The following is a 23,454-nucleotide window of genomic DNA, read 5'->3' as shown; positions in this document are numbered from 1 at the left end:
CCTTCTGTCGCACATCATTACCGTATTCTCAAGTCTTTCCCATAGTGATGGATGATTATGGGAACTTGACCTGTATGTCACCTCATATTTATACCCCAGTGAAACAGGAAGTCATGGCTTACCATTTTAGTAATCCTAATCACTCAGGTGAACTTAAAAACATCAAATATGAATGGGAATATACTTCAGTTAGATTTTACTCATAAGAATTTCTAGGGGTGCCAATAATTGTGGCACACATTTTGGAGAAAAATATTTATATAATTTACTTCACAATACATTTTTTCAATCAATTTACTTCAATTAAAGGTTTGATTTTTTTGTGAATATTTTTGAATGAAAGACCAAGAGGATAAACAGCAAAGATCTTTTTTTACAGCCCGTTTTGCTCATATTTACCAAGGGTGCCAATATAAGTGGAGGGCACTGTACATCTTCTGAAGGAGTCTGAGAGAGTGTCTATGGGCCAGTTCAAGGCTTCAAGATAGGTGCATTAACTAATACTGTATCATGGTAATAAATCACAACATTCAGATTCTGCTTCAACATTTTTAATCAGTTCATTCAGAGCAAGCTGAGAATACAAGCACACAATCACAACACATCTGCAGTATATGACATATTGTCATCATTTCACACGGTTTGAGTACATTAGCATCAAACTGACAGCATATAGTTCAGAGTGTCATAGCACCGAGGTGTGGTGTGCTCAACACGTTAGTACTGGGGGGCAGGCGCTAGGAGTAGGTGCGCTGCGGAGGTATAACACACTGAACCCTGACAGGCAGCAGAGAGCAGGGTGGTCTGGGATACAATAGACAGTAGCAGATGCACAACAGCATATGGGAGGAGGACTGCCACATACTGTAACACACTGGTGGACTGCAGGTACATAAGAGAGACAGGGTGAGAGTAGCACTCACATTCACTGTGAATTGATCTGATATCAATGGTTCCAGACAGGCAGCTGCATGTTCCTAAAAAACTATTTTGATCTTCTAATCCTGGCCCACTCCTTATCTTTTTACACGTAACTACTGAGCCCATTGAAGAAAGTGGAGGTGATTGAGTAAATACAAAATCCTATTTCCTATATCATACATATGCTCATTTTTAACATTATACATGGTTTTGCACACAAATCGCATCACAGCTTTGTAATGGATAAAATAACGACATATAATTAAAGAGGGGTGTGTTATCAGAAATACATCAGTTTTCATACTGTATCAAATAACTGGAAAGTTGACAAAGTGGTTCTCACATTGAAGAAGGCAGTAGAACCATGTGTGTGAAGGCAGAACTACAAAGCTGGTGGGTTGACATAACAGCTTCAATAGGCACTAGAATACTACGTGCCATCTTTTGTACTGTAAGTCAGTGACAGTTTTGTTGTTTGTTTGTGTAGACACTTATGGTATGAGATCAGACTATCACTACACATGCAGTTATTCTGGAAATGGTTTGCCCCCTTTGATTTCTCATGAATGATTTAAATTACAAACTAGATTGTGACCATGGGAATAGGATACTTGAATGTGACTATATAACCAGAAAGAGGGCCTTGCATGCAAGCTGTAGAAATGCCATTACAGTTCAGCTGGTTCCTTAGCAACCTAATTGATGAAACCAGATATCTTCCTGAATAATTAAATGAAATCTAGGTTCAAAGAGTGGAGTCACTGTAACCAGGAAACGCTACAGTAATTAAGATTTTATATCTGCAGAGACCAGATAGGCAATGCAGTCTAAGAGATGGAAAAGAAGAACAGAGACTATCACTATGAGGATATAGTCAGAAAAAGAATCAAAACCTCACTGCCTTCAATAGCCATTTAAGAGCCAATAACGGTTCTCTACATATACTGTGTATCAATGACTCTCTGTTTTACAATGGTTTTCTTTCTACAAAAGATTGACAAATGCAACAAAATAATGTGCAAAATATGTGCTGAACTTATAACAGAGAGAGTAAGTGCACACTCACACACACACACACCCGCGATCACACAGACACGCACAAAGCACTATAGTTAAATGACAGCATGGTGAAAACATCAAAATGTCAACTTAAAAGCTCCACATCTAGTGCGTATACATAGAGATGAGGAACATGAAGGAAAATACAGAGAGAAAGAGATAGACCAAATGGATGAGAGTCCTCTAATTCATTAGGCAGCCTTTAATTCCCTAAGTAAAGTAGTGCATGTTTTGTTTTTACTTTTTTGCCTCAGCCAGTCTGTTGCTTATCTCTTTGCTCTTTTTTGAGACAACGCCTCCCTCTGGCCTGGACTCGTCTGACTTGGTGCTCGTGGAGGTTTTCTTCTTGGTTGACAGTGCACCAGCGATGGTCTTCTCTTTCACCTTTTTCACCATTTTGCTCGTTGTCGTTGTCTTTTTTGGTTTGGTTTTTGTCTTGTCCACCTACAGAGGCAGAGAGGAGGGCATTTTATACTTGACATCTTCCTAAAACTAGGTAAACTATGCAGCCAAAATGTCATCAGTACAGGTTACAGTATCATCTTTGGACTGATACTGTATGCTACAATGAAACAAAGAGCTCATGAATCTCTAAGGTGAACACTGGCAATTAATTTCCTGGAGATGTTACAGTAAATATGTATTCTGAGCATGCAATACATACAGTTACATACTGTTACTAACATCAAATAAAAATAAAAGAGCAAATGTCACCATCTTGTTGATAATATTTGCAATGCGTGGTTAGAACAAAATCTTTGTTTAGAAAAAAACGGTTGTGTCTAAAATGCAAATTTACAGTATGAAGTTGGGGTTAGTATATGAACAGCTAACATAATATGTACAATCTTATTCCCTTTCACTGGGACAAGACTATATTTTTGGTCATATTCAACGAATTCTGATTTTTTTGCAAAGAAAATTGTGCTATTTTCCCTTTGTAGAAGGTGCCTCTCCTAACACCAATCAAACCAAAGGATTGAGAGGTGAAATGTTATGGAAAACAACACATTAATTTAATGAATCCAAGCTATCTTGGTGGTCTTGAGAGAGGCAGTACAAACTCTGAGGATGTGGCTGACAGCTTTGCTGAAGTTTTGAATTGTCTGGCAGTTTGGTGGCTAATGTGACCCTAGTCCTGTTGGTTAAGGTGCTTTAATCAAGGTGTGAGTTAATTTGAGGTCAACCTCCATGCCTTCCAGAATAAATTGACAACACACCTGACTACAGCAGATCTAGAATAGAGCTGCTCTCAGTCTCAGAACAGTCCTACAAGAGTGAGAGATGGAAGGGCCATATAAACACAGCATGCAGACACGAGACGTTCCTACCGCTCACAAACATGCATGTGGAGATTGAATTAACTCTGATTGATTACATAAGTTTTGTGATGTGCTAATGCTTATCTTAATTTTGTAGTTTAGAAAGTTATTCTGGGACTTTACACTGTACAACATTACAAAGTTATTAGGACCTGTCACGACTTCCACGAAGTCGGCTCCTCTCCTTATTCGGGCGGCGGTCGGCGATCGACGTCACCGGCTTTCTAGCCATTGCCGCTCCATTTCTCATATGTCCATTTGTTTTGTCTTGTTCCATACACACCTGGTTTTCATTCCCCAATCAATCTACATGTATTTAGCCCTCTGTTCCACATCAGGTCTTTGTGTGTAATTGTTTATTGTTACGTGAATATTTTGTCAGGCGCTGCACTTTTGTTATAAACCGTGTTTGTGGCACTAGTATGTTTTATGTGCTGTCGTTGTTGACCGGTATTAAAGTGCGCCTGTTTAATATACTCCGCTCTCCTGCACTTGACTTCGCCTCCCATATGCACGCCTAACAGAATTACACACCCAACTATGGAGTCAGCGGGAGCAGGTACCCCGGTTAGAGGAGTCGAGGAGCGCGTCCAGGAACATTCGGCTATGTTACATCATCTTGGTGCCATGATGGATTGCTTTGTCCAGACTATGGACCGCTGGGAGAGACTAGAAGTCTCTCCAGTGCCTCGACCAGCACAACCGGGGTTGCCTCTACCCGTCCCATCCGGAGCCAGTCCCAGTCGGATACGTCTCTCCCTTCCCAGGGAGTAAGATGGGACGGCCACACAGTGCCAGGGATTCCTATTACAACTGGACCTTTACCTGGCCACTGTGCACCCAGCTCCCTCGGAAAGGGAGAGAGTGCCCTCGTTTCATGCCTCTAGGGGAGAGCTCTGGAGTGGGCAAATGCCGTGTGGGGAGAAGATGACTACTTTGAGGAGTTCACCTGTCGCTTCCGGGCTGTCTTCAACCATCCGCCCGAACGGAGAGCGGTGGGAGAACGGCTCTTCCATTTGAGGAGCGCGCAGGTATTCGCCCTGGAATTCTGGACCTTGGACACCGGAGCAGGCTGGAGCGACGGGGCCCTCATCGACCAATATTGATGCAGCCTGGACTTCCGACGTGAGCTGGCCTACAGGGATGCCACCATCTCCTTCGACCAACTGGTGGATTTGTCCATCCGGTTGGATAACCTACTGGTCACCCGCGGATGTCCAGAGGAGGCTCTGTTGGTGCCATCTTCCAGCACCCGCGCTCCGGTGCCCATGGAGTTGGGAGGGGCTGCGCATAGGGAGACTGGAGGAGGAGCCATCACGTGCACCATCTGTGGCTGCAGAGGGCACACTGCTGGTCGGTGCCGTGTCGGTTCCTCTGGGAGTCAAGGTAAAAGGCAGGGCACTCTGGCGTCACCCCAGGTTAGTCTGCACCACACTCATCCAGAGTCCTCTGTTGACCACCTGTTAATACCTGTTTGTTTTCCTGATTTCCCCCCGCATTCCCAGCATACCCTAGATGCAGTTGCACCCCTAAAAACTAAAAACATTTCTCATAAGAAACTAGCTCCCTGGTACACAGAAAATACCCGAGCTCTGAAGCAAGCTTCCAGAAAATTGGAACGGAAATGGCGCCACACCAAACTGGAAGTCTTCTGACTAGCTTGGAAAGACAGTACCGTGCAGTACCGAAGAGCCCTTACTGCTGCTCGATCATCCTATTTTTCTAACTTAATTGAGGAAAATAAGAACAATCCGAAATTCCTTTTTGATATTGTCGCAAAGCTAACTAAAAAGCAGCATTCCCCAAGAGAGGATGACTTTCACTTTAGCAGTGATAAATTCATGAACTTCTTTGAGGAAAAGATTATGATTATTAGAAAGCAAATTACGGACTCCTCTTTAAATCTGCGTATTCCTTCAAAGCTCAGTTGTCCTGAGTCTGCACAACTCTCCCAGGACCTAGGATCAAGAGAGACGCTCAAGTGTTTTAGTAATATATCTCTTGACACAATGATGAAAATAATCATGGCCTCTAAACCTTCAAGCTGCATACTGGACCCTATTCCAACTAAACTACTGAAAGAGCTGCTTCCTGTGCTTGGCCCTCCTATGTTGAACATAATAAACGGCTCTCTATCCACCGGATGTGTACCAAACTCACTAAAAGTGGCAGTAATAAAGCCTCTCTTGAAAAAGCCAAAACTTGATCCAGAAAATATAAAAAACTATCGGCCTATATCGAATCTTCCATTCCTCTCAAAGATTTTATGCTAGAAGCATGTGTTTCAGACATAAGGAAGTGGATGGCTGCAAACTTTCTACTTTTAAACTCGGACAAAACAGAGATGCTTGTTCTAGGTCCCAAGAAACAAAGAGATCTTCTGTTGAATCTGACAATTAATCTTAATGGTTGTACAGTCGTCTCAAATAAAACTGTGAAGGACCTCGGCGTTACTCTGGACCCTGATCTCTCTTTTGAAGAACATATCAAGACCATTTCAAGGACAGCTTTTTTCCATCTACGTAACAGAAACTTTCTGTCCAAAAATTACGCAGAAAAATTTATCCATGCTTTTGTCACTTCTAGGTTAGACTACTGCAATGCTCTACTTTCCGGCTATCCGGGTAAAGCACTAAATAAACTTCAGTTGGTGCTAAATACGGCTGCTAGAATCCTGACTAGAACCAAAAAATGTGATCATATTACTCCAGTGCTAGCCTCTCTACACTGGCTTCCTGTCAAAGCAAGGGCTGATTTCAAGGTTTTACTGCTAACCTACAAAGCATTACATGGGCTTGCTCCTACCTATCTCTCTGATTTGGTCCTGCCGTACATACCTACACGTACGCTACGGTCACAAGACGCAGGCCTCCTAATTGTCCCTAGAATTTCTAAGCAAACAGCTGGAGGCAGGGCTTTCTCCTATAGAGCTCCATTTTTATGGAACGGTCTGCCTACCCATGTCAGAGACGCAAACTCGGTCTCAACCTTTAAGTCTTTACTGAAGACTCATCTCTTCAGTGGGTCATATGATTGAGTGTAGTCTGGCCCAGGAGTGGGAAGGTGAACGGAAAGGCTCTGGAGCAACGAACCACCCTTGCTGTCTCTGCCTGGCCGGTTCCCCTCTTTCCACTGGGATTCACCTGAGTGGGTTGATTCACTGATGTGGTCATCCTGTCTGGGTTGGCGCCCCCCCTTGGGTTGTGCCATGGCGGAGATCTTTGTGGGCTATACTCGGCCCTGTCTCAGGATGGTAAGTTGGTGGTTGAAGATATCCCTCTAGTGGTGTGGGGGCTGTGCTTTGGCAAAGTGGGTGGGGTTATATCCTTCCTGTTTGGCCCTGTCCGGGGGTGTCCTCGGATTGGTCCACAGTGTCTCCTGACCCCTCCTGTCTCAGCCTCCAGTATTTATGCTGCAGTAGTTTATGTGTCAGGGGGCTAGGGTCAGTTTGTTATATCTGGAGTACTTCTCCTGTCCTATTCGGTGTCCTGTGTGAATCTAAGTGTGCGTTCTCTAATTCTCTCCTTCACTCTTTCTTTCTCTCTCTCGGAGGACCTGAGCCCTAGGAACATGCCCCAGGATTACCTGACATGATGACTCCTTGCTGTCCCCAGTCCACCTGGCCGTGCTGCTGCTCCAGTTTCAACTGTTCTGCCTTCTTATTATTCGAACATGCTGGTCATTTATGAACATTTGAACATCTTGGCCATGTTCTGTTATAATCTCCACCCGGCACAGCCAGAAGAGGACTGGCCACCCCACATATGCTCTCTCTAATTCTCTCTTTTTTTCTCTCTCTCGGAGGACCTGAGCCCTAGGACCATGCCCCAGGACTACCTGACATGATGACTCCTTGCTGTCCCCAGTCCATCTGACCGTGCCGCTGCTCCAGTTTCAACTGTTCTGCCTTATTATTATACGACCATGCTGGTCATTTATGAACATTTGAACATCTTGGCCATGTTCTGTTATAATCTCCACCCGGCACAGCCAGAAGAGGACTGGCCACCCCACATAGCCTGGTTCCTCTCTAGGTTTCTTCCTAGGTTTTGGCCTTTCTAGGGAGTTTTTCCTAGCCACCGTGCTTCTACACCTGCATTGCTTGCTGTTTGGAGTTTTAGGCTGGGTTTCTGTACAGCACTTTGAGATATCAGCGCATGTACGAAGGGCTATATAAATAAATTTGATTTGATTTGATTTGATAAGGCGGTCGCCGATTCAGGCGCAGCTGGGAATTTTATTAACAGAGCGCTAGCCCTTAGTTTAGGGATCCCCATTATTCCTGTAGTTAGACCTTTCCCGGTTCACTCTCTGGATAGTCGACCATTAGGGTCCGGGCTAATCAGGGAAGCCACCATCTCCCTGGCCATGGAGACGCAGGGGGGTCACAAGGAGAAAATCAGTATCTTCCTCATTGACTGTCCTGCATTTCCCGTGGTGCTAGGCCTTCCCTGGTTAGCTCATCATAACCCCACTATTTCCTGGCAACAGAGGGCTCTCACGGGGTGGTCGCGAGAGTGCTCGGGGAGGTGTGTAGGGGTTTCCATTGGTGCTACCACGGTTGAAAGTCCAGACCAGGTCTCCACCGTGCGCATCCCCCCAGAATATGCCGATTTCGCTCTCACCTTCTGTAAAAAGAAGGCGACTCAATTACCACCTCATCGATGGGGGGATTGTGCAATAAATCTCCTGGCAGACGCTGCGCTTCCCAGGAGTCACATGTATCCCCTGTCGCAAGCGGAGACGGTGGCTATGGAGACATATGTCTCTGAATCCCTGCCTCGGGTACATTCGGTCCTCCACTTCACCCGCCTCCTCGAGTTTCTTTTTGTGAAGAAGAAGAATGGAGGTCTACGCCCGTGCATTGACTATAGAGGTCTCAATCAAATCACGGTGAGGTACAGTTACCTGCTACCTTTTAGCACCAAGGCAATCGAGTCAATGTATGGGACGAGCTTCTTTACGAAATTGGTTCTCCTGAGTGAGTATAACCTGGTGTGTATCTGGGAGGGAGACGAGTGGAAGACAGCGTTTAGTACCACCTCAGGGCATTATGAGAACTTAGTCATGCCGTACGGGTTGATGAATGCTCCATCAGTTTTCCAATCCTTTGTAGACAAGATTTTCAGGGACCTGCAAGGGCAGGCTGTAGTGGTGTATATCGATGACGTTCTGATATCCTCCACTGAAAGTGCCGAGCATGTGTCCTTGGTATGCAGGGTACTTGGATGACTGTTAAAGCATAACCTGTACATCAAGACTGAGAAATGCATGTTCTTTCAGCAGGCCGTCTCCTTCCTAGGGTATCACATTCCCACAATCCGGGTGGAGATGGAGAGTGACCGCATTACAGCCGTGCGTAATTGGCCGATGCCCACCACGGTAAAGGAGGTGCAGCGATTTTTAGGATTTGCCAATTACTACCAGAGATTTATCCGGGGTTTTGGCCAGGTGGCTGCTCCCATTACCTCACTGCTGAATGGGGGTCCCGTACGGTTGCAGTGGTCGGCTGAGGCGGACAGGGCTTTTGGGCAGCTAAGAGCTCTGTTTACTTCGGCTCCCTTGCTGGCCCATCCGTATCCCTCTCTGGCGTTCATAGTGGAGGTGGACACGTCCGAGGCTGGGATAGGAGCTGTGCTCTCACAGCGCTCGGGTATGCCACCAAAACTCTGCCCCTGTTCTTTCTTCTCGAAGAAGCTCAGCCCAGCGGAGCGTAACTATGATGTGGGGGACCGGGAGCTGTTGGCTGTGGTTAAAGCGTTGAAGGCGTGGAGACATTGGCTTGAGGGGGCTAAACACCCTTTCCTCATCTGGACTGACCACCGCAACCTGGAGTACATCCAGGCAGCGAGGAGACTGAATCCTCATCAGGCAAGGTGGGTCATGTTCTTTACCCGTTTTGTGTTCACCCTGTCCTACAGACCAGGTTCCCAGAATACGAAGGCAGACACACTGTCCCAGCTATATGACACAGAGGAGTTGATCTATTGGGCCCACACGTCACCCTTCTCTGGTCATCCTGGGATCGGTCGGACGGTACGCTATCTGACTGGGAAGTACTGGTGGCCCACCTTGGCTAAGGACGTGAGGATCTATGTTTCCTCCTGCTCGGTGTGTGCCCAGTGTAAGGCTCCGAGACACCTGCCCAGAGGTAATCTACACCCCTTACCCATGCCACAACAACCTTGGTCACACCTGTCTGTGGATTTTTTTAACTGATCTACCTCTTTCACAGGGAAACACTATGATCCTGGTCATTGTGGATCGTTTCTCTAAGTCCTGTCGTCTCCTCCCTCTGCCCGGTCTTCCTACGGCCCTACAGACTGCGGAAGCCCTGTTTACTCACGTCTTCCAACACTACGGGGTGCCTGAGGATATAGTGTCTAATCGGGGTCCCCAGTTCACGTCGAGAGTCTGGAAGGTGTTCATGGAATGTCTGGGGGTCTCGATCAGCCTTACCTCAAGTTTTCACCCCGAGAGTAACAGGCAGGTAGAGAGAGAGTCAACCAGGATGTGGGCAGGTTTCTGTGGTCTTATTGCCAGGACCGGCCGGGGGAATGGGCGGCGTCCGTGCCCTGGGCCGAGATGGCACAGAACTCGCTTTGCCACTCCTCCACTAACCTCTCCCCCTTTCAGTACGTATCTCCCCAGCTGGTTCTGGCGCCGTGGCATCAGGGTCAGACCGAGGCTCCTGCGGTGGACGACTGATTCAGGTGCAGGGAGGACACATGGGAGGCCGCTCGTGTACACAAATCAAATCAATTTTATTTATAGAGCCCTTCGTACATCAGCTGATATCTCAAAGTGCTGTACAGAAACCCAGCCTAAAACCCCAAACAGCAAGCAATGCAGGTGTAGAAGCACGGTGGCTACACCTCCAGAGAACGGCGCTTCGCCAGAAAACCAGCGCGGACCGTCACCGCAGTGAGACCACGGTGTTCGCACCGGGGGACCGGGTCTGGCTCTCGACCCGAAACCTGCCCCTCTGCCTGCCCTGCCGGAAGCTGGGTCCGCGGTTTGTGGGGCATTCAAAGTCCTGAGGAGGGTGAACGAGGTGTGTTACAGATTACAGCTGAGGCCGGTGTCGGTGCACTGCTGGAGCCGCGTGTCAAGGGGGGGTACAGTCACGACTTCCGCCGAAGTTGGCTCCTCTCCTTGTTCGGGGGGCATTCGGCGTTCGGCGTCACCGGCTTTCTAGCCATCGCCGCTCCATTTCTCATATGTCTATTTGTTTTGTCTTGTTCCATACACACCTGGTTTTCATTCCCCAATCAATCTACATGTATTTAGTCCTCTGTTCCCCATCATGTCTTTGTGTGTAATTGTTTATTGTTACGTGATTATTTTGTCAGGCGCTGCGCTTTTGTTATAAACCGTGTTTGTGGCACTAGTATGTTTTATGTGCTGTCGTTAATGACCGGTATTAAAGTGGGCCTGTTAAATATACTCCGCTCTCCTGCACTTGACTTCGCCTCCCATATACACGCCTAACAGGACCATGAAACAGGCTACAGGGATGTTTGTAATATGTAGAATTTCCTAATCAAATTTCATGATCTAAATTGTTATTACTGCACATATATCAAAATAGTATGTTGCTTGAAGGAGAACATATACATGAAATCAACCATGTCCAATGTAACTAATGCAGTTTGAAGTTTAATTAGCATTATTTGGATTTATCCTAATTTTCACTGAGACATAAACATGAATTGGCCCGTCAGAGCAACGGATTTGAAAACTCGAAATTGAACATGTATTTTGTGCAATTAGACATTTTAACATAAAATAGTCAGTGTTCATTGTCACATGCATGTTGATGTGGGCTCACCTTGGTGGTCTCCTTGCCACCCGGCTCATTGTACAGGCTGCGTATCCTCCTGCGCTCCAGCAGCTTGTTGTCAGTGGGCTGCATCTTAGCCTGCTCCCCCTTGTAGGTGGCGCTGTAGCTGGTCTCCAGGCTGGACTTTTCCTTGTCATCCGCAGGAGGTTTGTACTGAGACTGGGGCTTGGTTGACTTCACTGGCTTCACATCTTTGTATGCCTTGAACTCATTTCTGAAAAAAACAATGAATCAGCAAACTCATTAGTTCCCAAGTTCATCATCAAAAAAATCACTTAGTTTTATTATGAATCCCAGACAAACAATGTTATTGCCCAAAATCTGTGGAAGGAAATGGACTGAAATGACTCATCAGATTTACAGCCGAAGTCTACACAGGGAGGGTAGCATGACTCATTAGTCACTTTACTCCCCATTACAGTAACTACAACACAGGGCTTCTGGTTCCTTTCACCCACAGACGACAACTGCAAAACACTCTACACATTTTACACAAAAACAAATTGACCATGCAGTCAAAAATGAGGGAAACAAATGAGGGAGAGCCCCTCCAGGGAGGCCTTAGGGATATACAGAGCTCCTTTACTGCCTAGGCCTTGACATGATGTGCTACTGTATTGATCTGGTAAAACCATAGAGGAGAATGAAACGGGGAGAAATCAATGCTGCAGCAGCTATCTATGACAATATTAGATCACTGGACACTGAAATTAGAGAACATACTGTATGTTAGATCAAATATCTCACAAAAAAAAAAAAACATTTAAGATGAACCTAGAAAAAAACAGACATGTACAGTTCATGATGGAAAGGTAGAGTGGGCTTTCTTGAGTAGATTATATAGCCCAGTAGGGATGATGTGTGTTTTATTGTCAATAGACTGAAGGCTACATGCATCTTGGCTTTGCTACTGCTAGTACAGTAACTACCAAAAATGCATTAATCAATTATTAATCAAATGTATTTAGATGTTGTGCACAATATGTTCTTAGCTTACCAACATGTGCACAACATTTAAATAAATTGATTAACAATTGATGCATGTATTTAGGTAGTTACTGCAATTATATATTAAGATGTTGTGTAATACATTGTACACTGAGTATTGTCCAGGCAACACAAAATATTGTGTTAGGCCTTTTTATTAAAATACTTTTGGGCTCCACAATAAAGTTATTTGTGGACTACATTCCATGTTTAATTTAGGGTTGACATATTTAAACTGTGAAAAAATGTATATTTCAGAGGCAGAACATGTGTGCATAATGTAATTCAATAATAAACATTCAATGAAATACATAGTCCCACTGTAGTCAGATCCTCACCTATAAGAGCTGCCAGTGCCAGTTGAGACGACCTGTTTTATCTGTCTGTTCAGCGCGTCTGCTGCTGGCCTTCCTTTCCCCTCCACAGTGACATCTGCCGGTGGCTGTCCCTCCATTTTGGCACTCACTTTCTTTTCTACAGTTTTCTCCTTCTTCACTGGTTTCTTTTTCCTCTCTTTGGATACTTTCTCTTGCACCTTTTCTTCAATTTCACTCTTCTCCACACCGCTCTCGTGCTCTGTAGTTGCATGCTTTGTTGTGGTCCCCACGCCCCGTTCTTGGGCATCGAAAGAGGCAGTTGGGCTGGGTTTGGGGATCCAGGGGTGGTCTCCCTTTTTCGGGACAGGCCATGGCTTATAATCCTTCTGATACTGTGTTACGTTGTGGAAAGGTGTCGCGGAGGGGTGATATTCATTCTTGGGTTTGCAGCTGGGCTCCGGGCGTATATCTTTCCATTCCCTGAAATCCTGGCGCATCACAGACGCACTACAGCCATGTTTTCCTGATGCGGCACCAGTCGCGGGCGGTGCCTTTACCGCCGCCGCCTCCTGTTCACTGTGAGAAGGCTGGGTTTCTATGGTGATGGGGCCGGTCCTCGTCTGTCTAGATGGAGGCTGAGGGTGGAGATGCTGCACCTCAGCCACATCCGAATATTTCGTGAAAACCAAAGGCACAGCGATGTCCGCTTTGTCTAACTCACTCCAGAAGCGGTTAATGCAGCAAGCCCGTGTGATGCACGGCCAGGCCATAATCAACGATGGATATATAATAACCTATGCACTTAAAATCTGAATCAAAGTTTTAGGCTACTGATGAGAGAGGCCTGGATGAACGTCCTACTCACGGACCAGAGACGGGGAAATGATGCTCCCTGCGCACACTCAAATTCTGTCCAGTCAGAAAAATGTACGTGTCTACCTATGTCTCTATTTTTCAGAAATCCTACGATGCTTGCTGGATGGTAAGAAATTTAATACAAATGAGGAAAGTCCTTTGTAGGCTACTTGTTCTACACAGCTACTATAATTTAAACTGAAATAGACTGAATTTGCTGTGAGGAGCCCATTCCATTCGCGGTCTGGATCGGCTTTCTGGTTGCGCATCAGAGGGGCCCCACCCCGCTACGTTCCAGAAACCTCAGAAGATGCCCGGGGTTTGCACGATGAACTGTCACCTGGGTCCGTCACCGTTAGGTCGCAAAGAGGGAGGATATGCTGCCTGGTTAACCCTCCCTTTTCCGATGATGATGTACAGACACGGCAAACGTCGGTCTAGTGTACAGTATAGCATACCTCAGCACTCACATACTATAAATTAGAATTAATGGCGGGAGATGTACAGTTAACTGCCAAAATAACGGAAAAACTTGAGTATAAATTAGGGGTACAAAATATCACGAAGTCAGGTGTGGTTCCTGAGTTAATTAAGCAATTAAAACCATCATGCTTAGCGTCATGTATAAAAATGGCCATTATTTTGGCTACTATGACCCCCATGGGATGTTCCCATACTCAGGGCATGAGTGGTCACTGAATGGTTTGATGAGTATGACAATTATGTAAACCATATGCCATGGTCATCTCAGTCACCAGATCTCAACCCAATTTAACACTAATGTGAGATTCTGGAGCGGAGCCTGAGGCAGCGTTTTCCACGACCATCAACAAAACACCAAATTATGGAATTTCTCTTGGACGAATGGTGTCACATCCCTCCAATATAGTTTCAGACACTTGTTGAATCTATGCCAAGGTGAATTGAGGCTGTTCTGGCTCGTGGTGACCCAACACCCTATTTTAAGACACTTTATATTGGTGTTTCCTTTATTTTGGCAGTTACCTGTATATGTATAGCCTAAAGCTCTGTGAGTAGGCTTTAGTTATACCATCAGTACTGAATAATTATGAGTAGACCTATGGTGCTTGAGGGTAGTGGGGTGTGATTCAATGTGTTGTCCTACTTTATTGAGTATGTGAAGGTCACAGATATCAGTCACTGAAACACTGTTGGGAACAAACAGAAACACAGGGGGATAGAAAAAGCTACAAATAGTTGGAAAAACCAGTACATTATTCAAAACATCTACAAATGGCTGAGAGTAACACCAATTATAATGGAGGGACATATTACATAGGCTTTGGGAAAGGGTAAATTGCACAATTGTTTGGGTTTCATATCATGTGGGAAAGTTATCTGATGAGCCAATATGAGGCTTATAATGCGTTTAGGCATTTTGTTTCCATCAATGAGACTAGAAGTGGAATTGATGGATAGCCTACCTGTCATTGCTCATCAAATCAAATCACATTTTATTGGTCACATACACATATTTAGCAGATGTTATTGCGGGTGAAGCAAAATGCTTGTGTTCCAAGCTCCAACAGTGCAGTAATATCTAACAATAATACACACACATCTAAAAGTAAAATATTGGAATTAAGAAATATATAAATATTAGGATGAGCAATGTCAGAATGTTTAAATCTGTACATTAAGTAAGGAAAATTTGGCAGTATTTATTCTATTATACTTGATTCACAGAAGATTCCTTATAAATATGTACAGTATGCAAGATACATTTTCATGTTTATTTTCACCATGATTCATTCATTGGTTTCAATGTGGGGTCAAGGTGTCTTTTATCAAGCAAAAATGTTTAGATTACAGAATCATTGCGAAACAAAGATATGCTTTGTGAAGCTACAATAGCTGTTATGGACCAAGGACAGTCTCTGAGACACATTGTCTCAAAGCGCTGTAACGGAATCTCTCACCCTATGACTATCATTGGATTTTCCCTGCTTGTGTATCTGTTCATTTCAATTTTGACCTCATGGTCCATGGATTGATTGTTTAAGCAAACACATTTGTCCAATCAAAGAAAAATTATATTTACTTTTCTATTAGATTTTGCTAACATTTCATTTATTAGTTGACAATCATCATTGACACACATTTCATCCCTTGCTTCAAACTGGTCTCAGAGCATTTCATATTATTCTGTATGTAAATCCGAGACACTCACTCATTTAGTATGATATATTTTACGAATTTGCAAAACGTACAGTATGTTGAGAATTTGCAAAAGTGCAATATATTACGAATTCTAGCTAGGTGGCTAACATTAGCTAGGCTTGGGGTTAGGGTTAGGGTTAGGGTTAAGGTTAGGGTTACATTTATGAGTTAGGTTAAAGGGTTAAGGTTAGGGTTAGAGAAAGGGGAAAGGTTAGCTAAAAGGGTTAAGGTTAGGGTTAGGTGATAGGTTAGCTAAATGGGTTAAGGTTAGGGTTAGCTAACATGCTAAGTAGTTGCAAAGTAGCTAAAAAGTACTAACTACAGCAAAAGTCACTAATTAGCTAAAATGCTAAAATTGTCCATGGTGAGTTTCAAACTCGCAACCTTTGAGTTGCTAGACATTCACATTATACAACCACCCATACACCCTGACCAACCACCCTACTTTCGTTTTTGCCTTAAGTAACCATCTGTCTTATGTAACCATACCAAACATAACATATCTTATTTTTTATGCTATTTGACGCCTAGTCTATGAGACCAGACTGCTTGCTTATGTAGCTTATAAATGGCATGTTATATGACTAAAGAGAGGCAACATTTTGACATAATGAAACAGATAATATTCAAGGACAATGTTCAGTTGTCCCCTGCAATAATACAAAGAGAGTACACAATGTGCTCTGTGACAGTCACAGCACCCTTCACACTGTCGCCCCTCCTTTGAGGGGTATAAACTTGTTCAGCCAAGTGTAAGAGAGCACTGATGTCATGGGTTGTAAAAGAGAGAACTCGTTTTATTGCCCTTTGACAGGTAACATTTCTGGCTTTCTATGTTCAATTTTGTAGTTAAGAAGACAATTCTTGCAGCATACACCTGTGTCTTGCGAGGTAAGATCATTTTTACAGGGTGCAATAAATCCATTCCAGTATCTTCACTCTTAATTAAGTTTGGTTTATTTCTTTCACAAACTGTGTTGAGGATTGTTACATATTTTGTGTACTTTCAAGTTCCCGTAAATATAATCTGATTGCATTTTAAGTAGCAAAGTGTTGACATTTAAGTTTATCAATCCTAATGTGATGTGTTCCAGGCACTGGCTCCGTCCTCCTGTCGTCCCTGCAGTCCCTGCTCTCTATGCACTGGGCCTGGTGTTCCAGGCTGGAGAATCAGGTCCAGGTCTTCTCTGTCATGCAGTTCATTGTCTCCTTCCTCATCATTAGGTGAGATTATCTACTGAGCTCCATATACTTTACTGTCAAATGGCTGAAGCACTGGATTTTTGTTTTTAATTTATGAACAGTATATAAATGGCCAGCCTTTTATTGGGCTTCTTGGAAAACTGTTGCGTACTAGTGGGCATAAACACTGCACCACAGTGTTAATGGGTTGAACAAACTCTAACTGGCTATGACACAACACAAATAGTTAATTATGATTCTCAAACTTGTGTGCTTTTTTGTATAGATTTTTTTATTTTCTCAGGATTTAAAAAAACAATAGGATGTTTGACAATTCAAAGTTAATCTGTGTTTCATCCTCTTGCCCCTCTGTGTTGGACCAGGCCCTATATGCTCTGTGGTGATGCTGTACCTCCTCTGGACTGACTACTGGTGGGCCTCATACACCACCTGGCTCATCTATGATTGGAACACACACAAACAAGGCAAGCTAAATGCTACATTATAGAGAATACAGCTGGAGTACTGGTTGTTCTTCAGACTTATTGTATCTTTTTGTTGATGATATGATGTGTTGACTCCTAGCTGGCCGAAGGTTCTCGTGGGTGAGGAACTGGACAGTTTGGACCTACTACCGAGACTACTTCCCTATCCGAGTGAGTGATAGTAACTGCACACTGCTTTGTCACATTCCTATAGGGGAATTGACTGTGGTTAAGGCCAATATTTAATATTTAGTATAATTTCAATGTCGAGTCTCATATTTAACAATCTTCTGACTCCAGCTTATCAAGACCCATAACTTGTTGCCCAATCGAAACTATATCCTAGGCTCCCACCCACATGGAATCTTTTGTTTTGGAGCACTTTGTAACTTTGCAACAGAAGCCAATGGTTTTTCAGCCAAGTTCCCTGGAATAACACCATTTGTGGCTACCCTGGCTTGAAACTTCCACATGCCCTTAGCCAGAGAGTACCTGATGTCTGCAGGTGAGGACACTGGTCTCTGGTTAGTTTCAACCCATACTAAAACAATGAGTGATTGTTTATAACGTGAACATACATTGTAGATTCATTTCCCTTCAAGGACAGTAAATGTTTCATTTATAGATATGATTGAGTAGTTCCGTAAATGTTGCTCCTAAAAAGAGTGATTTGTTGTTATTATTCAGGGATTTGTCCTGTGAATCGCGCCACACTCGAGTTCATTCTGCCGGGGAGTTGGACAGGGAATGCAGTCGTTCTTACTGTTGGAGGGGCAGCTGAATCTCTGGACTGTACTCCAGGAGTTCATTGTCTCACCCTAAAGAACCGCAAGGGCTTTGTGAAACTGGCTCTGCAACAAGGGTAAGTCCCCATGGTATACACAAACGATCCACACCAGAAAGCTACATTGATCCAAGCAGATACACTTTAAACAGACTGTCACACTGATCATCTGGAGGTGAGACTGACTATGTTGTGTTGTGTCTTATTGTGTTATTGTCTACCAGGGCTGACCTGGTGCCTGAGTACTCGTTTGGGGAGAATGATGTTTATAAGAAGCTGATTCTGAATGAGGGATCTTGGTGGAGGCTGATCCAGAGGGGGCTACAGAGGCCGGGGCCTCTTCTCCCCTGACACCTGGGGCCTGGTTCCCTTCTCCAAACCCATCAACTCAGTTGGTAAGCTTACCATATTCCCTAGAAATACAAGGGGTGTTCTGTAAAGGTATTGGTATGTAATTACCATTTGACCATGTCATTTCTCAGTCATTTCTGTTCCCCTAAAACAAAGTGCCACTAAGTTATGTATGTGGAGAATGGCCTTGGATCTAATCTATACTGAACAAAAATATAATGCAATATGTAAAGTGTTGGTCCCATGTTTCATGAGCTGAAATAAAAGATCCCAGAAATGTTCCATTCACACAGAAAGCTTATTTCTCTCAAATTCTGTGCACAAATTTGTTTAGATCCCTGTTAGTGAGCATTTCTCCTTTGCCAAGATAATCCATCCACCTGACAGGTGTGGCATATCAAGATGCTGATTAAACACCATGATCATTACACAGTTGCTGGGAACAATAAAAGACCACTCTAAAATGTGCAGTTTTGGCACACAACACAATGCCACAGATGTCTCAAGTTTTGAGGGAGCGTGCAATTGGCATGCTGATGCAGGAATGTCCAACAGAGCTGTTGCCAGATAATTGGATGTTCAGTTCTTTACTATAAGCCGCCTTCAACATTGTTTAAGAGAATTTGGCAGTACATCTGACTGGTCTCACAACCACAGACCCACGTGTAACCACGCCAGCCCAGGACCTCCACATCCGGCTTCTCCACCTGTGGGATCGTCTGTGGGGGGGGGGGGGGGGGGGGGGGGGGGGGGATTCATGTCTGTAATAAAGCCATTTTGTGGGCAAAAACTCCTGCCCAGTCATGTGAAATACATTGATTATGGCATAATACATTTATTTCTATGAACTGTAACTCAGTAAAAAATTAAGTCGCATCCTGCATTTATATTTTTGTTCAGTATAGAATTCAAGTGCATTTTTATCTATTTTAGGGTGAGTAACACTGAGACTGTCATCTGGTTAGAAAATTATTTTGTCTTTCAGTTGGAAAACCCATGGATATGCCCAAGATCAGTTCACCCAGCCAAGAAGAAGTTAACCATTACCACACCATGTACGTACGCTCCCTTACACAGCTATTTCACAAGCACAAGACCCACTTTGCGCTGAGGGAGGGGGATGTACTGGTGATTCACTGAGGTGTGGTCATATTCTGGCTGGGTCAGACACAAGTACTGCTCTTTGGCTGCTCCAGATACGCCTTGTACATAATGACTGAAGCTGTGACTAACAGAAAAATCACAGGTCAAAGGTTATTTAAATATATATATATATTTCACCTTTATTTAACCAGGTAGGCCAGTTGAGAACAAGTTCTCATTTACACCTGCGACCTGGCCAAGATAAAGCAAAGCAGTGCGACACAAACAACAACACAGAGTTACACATGGAATAAACAAATGTACAGTCAACAACACAATAGAAAAATTCAATATACAGTGTGCGCAAATTAGGTAAGATTAGGGAGGTAAGGCAATAAATAGGCCGTAGTGGCGAAGTAATTACAATTTAGTAATTAACACTGGAGTGATAGGTGTGCATAAGACGAATGTGCAAGTCGAGATACTGGGGTGCAAAGGAGCAACAAACAAAAAAACAATATGGGGATGAGGTAGTTGGATGGGATATTTACAGATGTGCTATGTACAGCTGCAATGATCTGTGAGCTGCTCTGACAGCTGATGCTTAAAGTTAGTGTAGGGAGATATGAGTCTCCAGCTTCAGTGATTTTTGCAATTCGTTCCAGTCATTGGCAGCAGAGAACTGGAAGGAAAGGCGGCCAAAGGGGGAATTGGTTTTGGCGGTGACCAGTGAAATGTACCTGCTGGAGTGCATGCTACGGGTGGGTGCTGCTATGGTGATCAGTGAGCTGAGATAAGGCGGGGCTTTACCTAGCAAAGACTTATAGATGACCAGGAGCCAGCGGGTTTGGCGACGAATATGAAGCGAGGGCCAGCCAACGAGAGCAGTGGTGGGTAGTATATGGGGCTTTGGTGACAAAATGGATGGCACTGTGATAGACTGCATCCAATTTGCTGAGTAGAGTGTTGGAGGATATTTTGTAAATGACAGCGCCAAAGTCAAGGATCGGTAGGATAGTCAGTTTTACGAGGGTATGTTTGGCAGCATGAGTGAAGACATTAATGCTGCCGGTTCTTTTCTAAGATAGTCACTAGGTGAAGTGTCCTGGGTTGTTATTTGTTTGCTGTCTGGAAGCATAGCCTGCTGCAACACATTTTATGCATTATTGCTCTCATCACGTTCACTTCAATATAACCACCAGGGGGCAGCATATGTCTCTCAATTTATGGTTCTGCTGAAGTAAATAAAACAGAATGTGTATTTTAAATCCATAATATTTTTGTTTGGTGAATCAGAACAGGGTTGTTTTTTGGCATTTTCCAAAGATATTTGCAAATAAAACATTGTGATGTCAAATCTTTGCTGTATTTGTCTTAACAAGTCACTTTCATGGCCACACAGGTGTGTCTTGACTCTTCACTACATTGAACGAACGAATGTATGCCAGCTATTCAAACCTTTTTGTAAAGTATTGTATATCAAGCAGGCATACATGATCATGTATTATTAGTTGCTTGTATGTTTTAATATAACTATTCAGTGGATCAGTGCGTATATTTAAAGAAAAAAAGAAAATCTCTAAATTCACAAATGTATCAATTTTTCCAACATAATAGCAAATGAGGTTCAATAGACACTCAAGATGTAGCTGCCACATTATCATAATCTGAGACTATCTGTTCACATAATGATAAGAATGTAGGTAAACACGCTATAAACATGCTATAAATTCCTTTATTTTAGAAGGGCATTGAACAAGAAAAACATGAAACTGTCTTCAAACTACATGTCTTATTCCTTCTTAAAAATTGTAATAAAGAATGAATTCCCTTTGATGTTATTTATCATAGCATGAATCATTAAGCCACTAAGCCCTCACTGAAGCCCTGAATCTGCTTGTCAGTCAGTGCAGTGGTCCCCAGCCCTTCATCCATCATGTGCATCTGTTGAGGGTGTAGGGTGTTTGCTACCACAGCTTAAGATACAGTTTGTCACCGCATTGACTTTCAGTTGCTTCTCAAACATATGCTTTTAAAACATTTCATATCTTTGATGTTCATTGTAAAGAACTGATGCCTTTGAGCCATTCACCCTGTAATTGTTGTTTTAATGTTCTCCTGACAGAGCTGGTGTAACTAAGTCAGATATGTAGGCCTCCTTGCTCGCACACGCTTTTTCAGTTCTCCCCACAAATTTTCTATAGGATTGAGGTCAGGGCTTTGTGATGGCCACTCCAATACCTTGACTTTGTTGTCCTTAAGACATTTTGCCACAACTTTGGAAGTATGCTTGAGGTCATTTTCCATTTGGAAGACCCATTTGCGACAAAGCTTTAACTTCCTGACTGATGTCTTGAGATGTTGCTTCAATATATCCACATAATTTTCCTCCCTCATGATGTCATCTATTTTGTGAAGTGCACCAGTCCCATCTGCAGCAAAGCACCCCCACAACATGATGCTGCCACCCCATTGATTTGCACTTTTCTCACCAAAGTACGTTCATCTCTAGGAGACAGAACACGTCTCCTTCCTAAGCGGTATGATGGCTGCGTGGTCCCAATGTGTTTATGCTTGCGTACTATTGTTTGTACAGATGAACGTGGTACCTTCAGGTGTTTGGAAATTGCTCCCAAGGATGAACCAGACTTGTGGAGGTCTACAATTTTTGGCTGATTTATTTTGATTTTCACAAGTCAAGCAAAAAGGCAATGAGTTTGAAGGTAGGCCTTGAAATACATCCACAGGTACACCTCTAATTTACTCAAATGATGTCAATTAGCCTATCAGAAGCTTCTAAAGCCATGACATCATCTTCTGGAATTTTCCAAGCTGTTTAAAGGCACAATCAACTTAGTGTATGTAAACTTCTGACCCACTGGAATTGTGATACAGTGAATTATGAGTGAAATAATCGGTCTGTAAACAATTGTTGGAAAAATTACTTGTGTCATGCACAAAGTAGATGTCCTAACCGACTTGCCAAAACTATAGTTTGTTAACAAGAAAATTGTGGAGTGGTTGACAAATGAGTATTAATGACTCAAACCTAATTGTATGTAAACTTCCGACTTCAACTGTACATAACCAAAATTATGTAGTGCCTAGTTAACATATACAGTTTGATAACCGCTGAAAACTGTACTTTTGTACGGTATATGTTTACCTCATAAATGTATCAATTTCATATCAATTTATGTTGGAAGGTAATACCAAACCTTATGTGGATGTGGCGGTACATACTACAGCATCATTCCAAATTGGAAAGAGTCACTATGTGCTGCCATTTGGAATTATAGTGTAGTGTACAATGCACCGCTGAAATAACTTGGTTATATATAACAATATATTCCACTCACTATCAGAATTACCTTGATACACTGTAAGCTGATGAATTTCAAGTAGGGAGACATGTGATACTGTCCAAGTCACATAGAAAAGGTGTTCTTGTACAATGTTGCATGGGGCAGAAATGGCATACAACACCATGCTATGTTTTTACAGTAGCTAACTGCTTTACAATACCCCTATTTCTGCTGATTTGTCCTACGTATGTACTGTATAAGGACAATGAAATTAAGACTGACATGCACACAACCTGCAATTAGAAGCAAAAAAAGTGCTTTCCAAGTTAGTCAAATACTGTATGGAAAATTATATTTACCATCTACTATTCTTTCTTTGTAGCACTTCAAAAAGAACCATTTTGAAATGTGTATCCTCTATTTTTTGCTATTGGAGACACACAAGTGTAACGGTTCTCTTGTGGTGAAGGAGAAGCGGACCAAAATGCGGCATGTAGATTATACTGATTCATGTTTAATAACAAAAAGGAAAAACACGAACACTACAAAAACAACAACCGTGGAAAACCAAACCAGCCCTATCTGGTGAAAACACAGAGACAGGAACAATCACCCAACAAACACACAGTGAAACCCAGGCTACCTAAATATGGTTCCCAATCAGAGACAATAACTAACACCTGCCTCTGATTGAGAACCATATCAGGCCAGACATAGAAATAGACAAACTAGACATGAAACATAGAATGCCCACTCAGCTCACACCCTGACCAACCAAA

The 23,454-nt window shown here is 43.3% G+C and overlaps 1 protein-coding gene and 1 pseudogene across 1 annotated transcript; one reads left to right on the top strand and one right to left on the bottom strand.

Annotated features, from left to right (window-relative positions):
* Positions 1-535: 535 nt before the first annotated feature.
* Positions 536-13,798, bottom strand: LOC109905752 (microtubule-associated protein 6 homolog). Its single transcript, XM_020503318.2, has 3 exons — positions 12,471-13,798; positions 11,134-11,359; positions 536-2,424 (listed from the first exon to the last, which is right to left on the bottom strand). The coding sequence occupies exons 1-3, from the start codon at positions 13,217-13,219 to the stop codon at positions 2,218-2,220; spliced, it is 1,182 nt and encodes a 393-aa protein (XP_020358907.1). The 5' UTR covers positions 13,220-13,798; the 3' UTR covers positions 536-2,217.
* A 1,944-nt stretch (positions 13,799-15,742) lies between these two features.
* On the top strand, positions 15,743-19,615 carry LOC109905761 (diacylglycerol O-acyltransferase 2-like; annotated as a pseudogene).
* The last annotated feature ends 3,839 nt before the right edge of the window (positions 19,616-23,454 follow it).

Source organism: Oncorhynchus kisutch, linkage group LG15, assembly GCF_002021735.2.
Source record: "Oncorhynchus kisutch isolate 150728-3 linkage group LG15, Okis_V2, whole genome shotgun sequence".
Taxonomy (NCBI): domain Eukaryota; kingdom Metazoa; phylum Chordata; class Actinopteri; order Salmoniformes; family Salmonidae; genus Oncorhynchus; species Oncorhynchus kisutch.
This window is presented reverse-complemented; position numbering and strand designations above follow the sequence as displayed.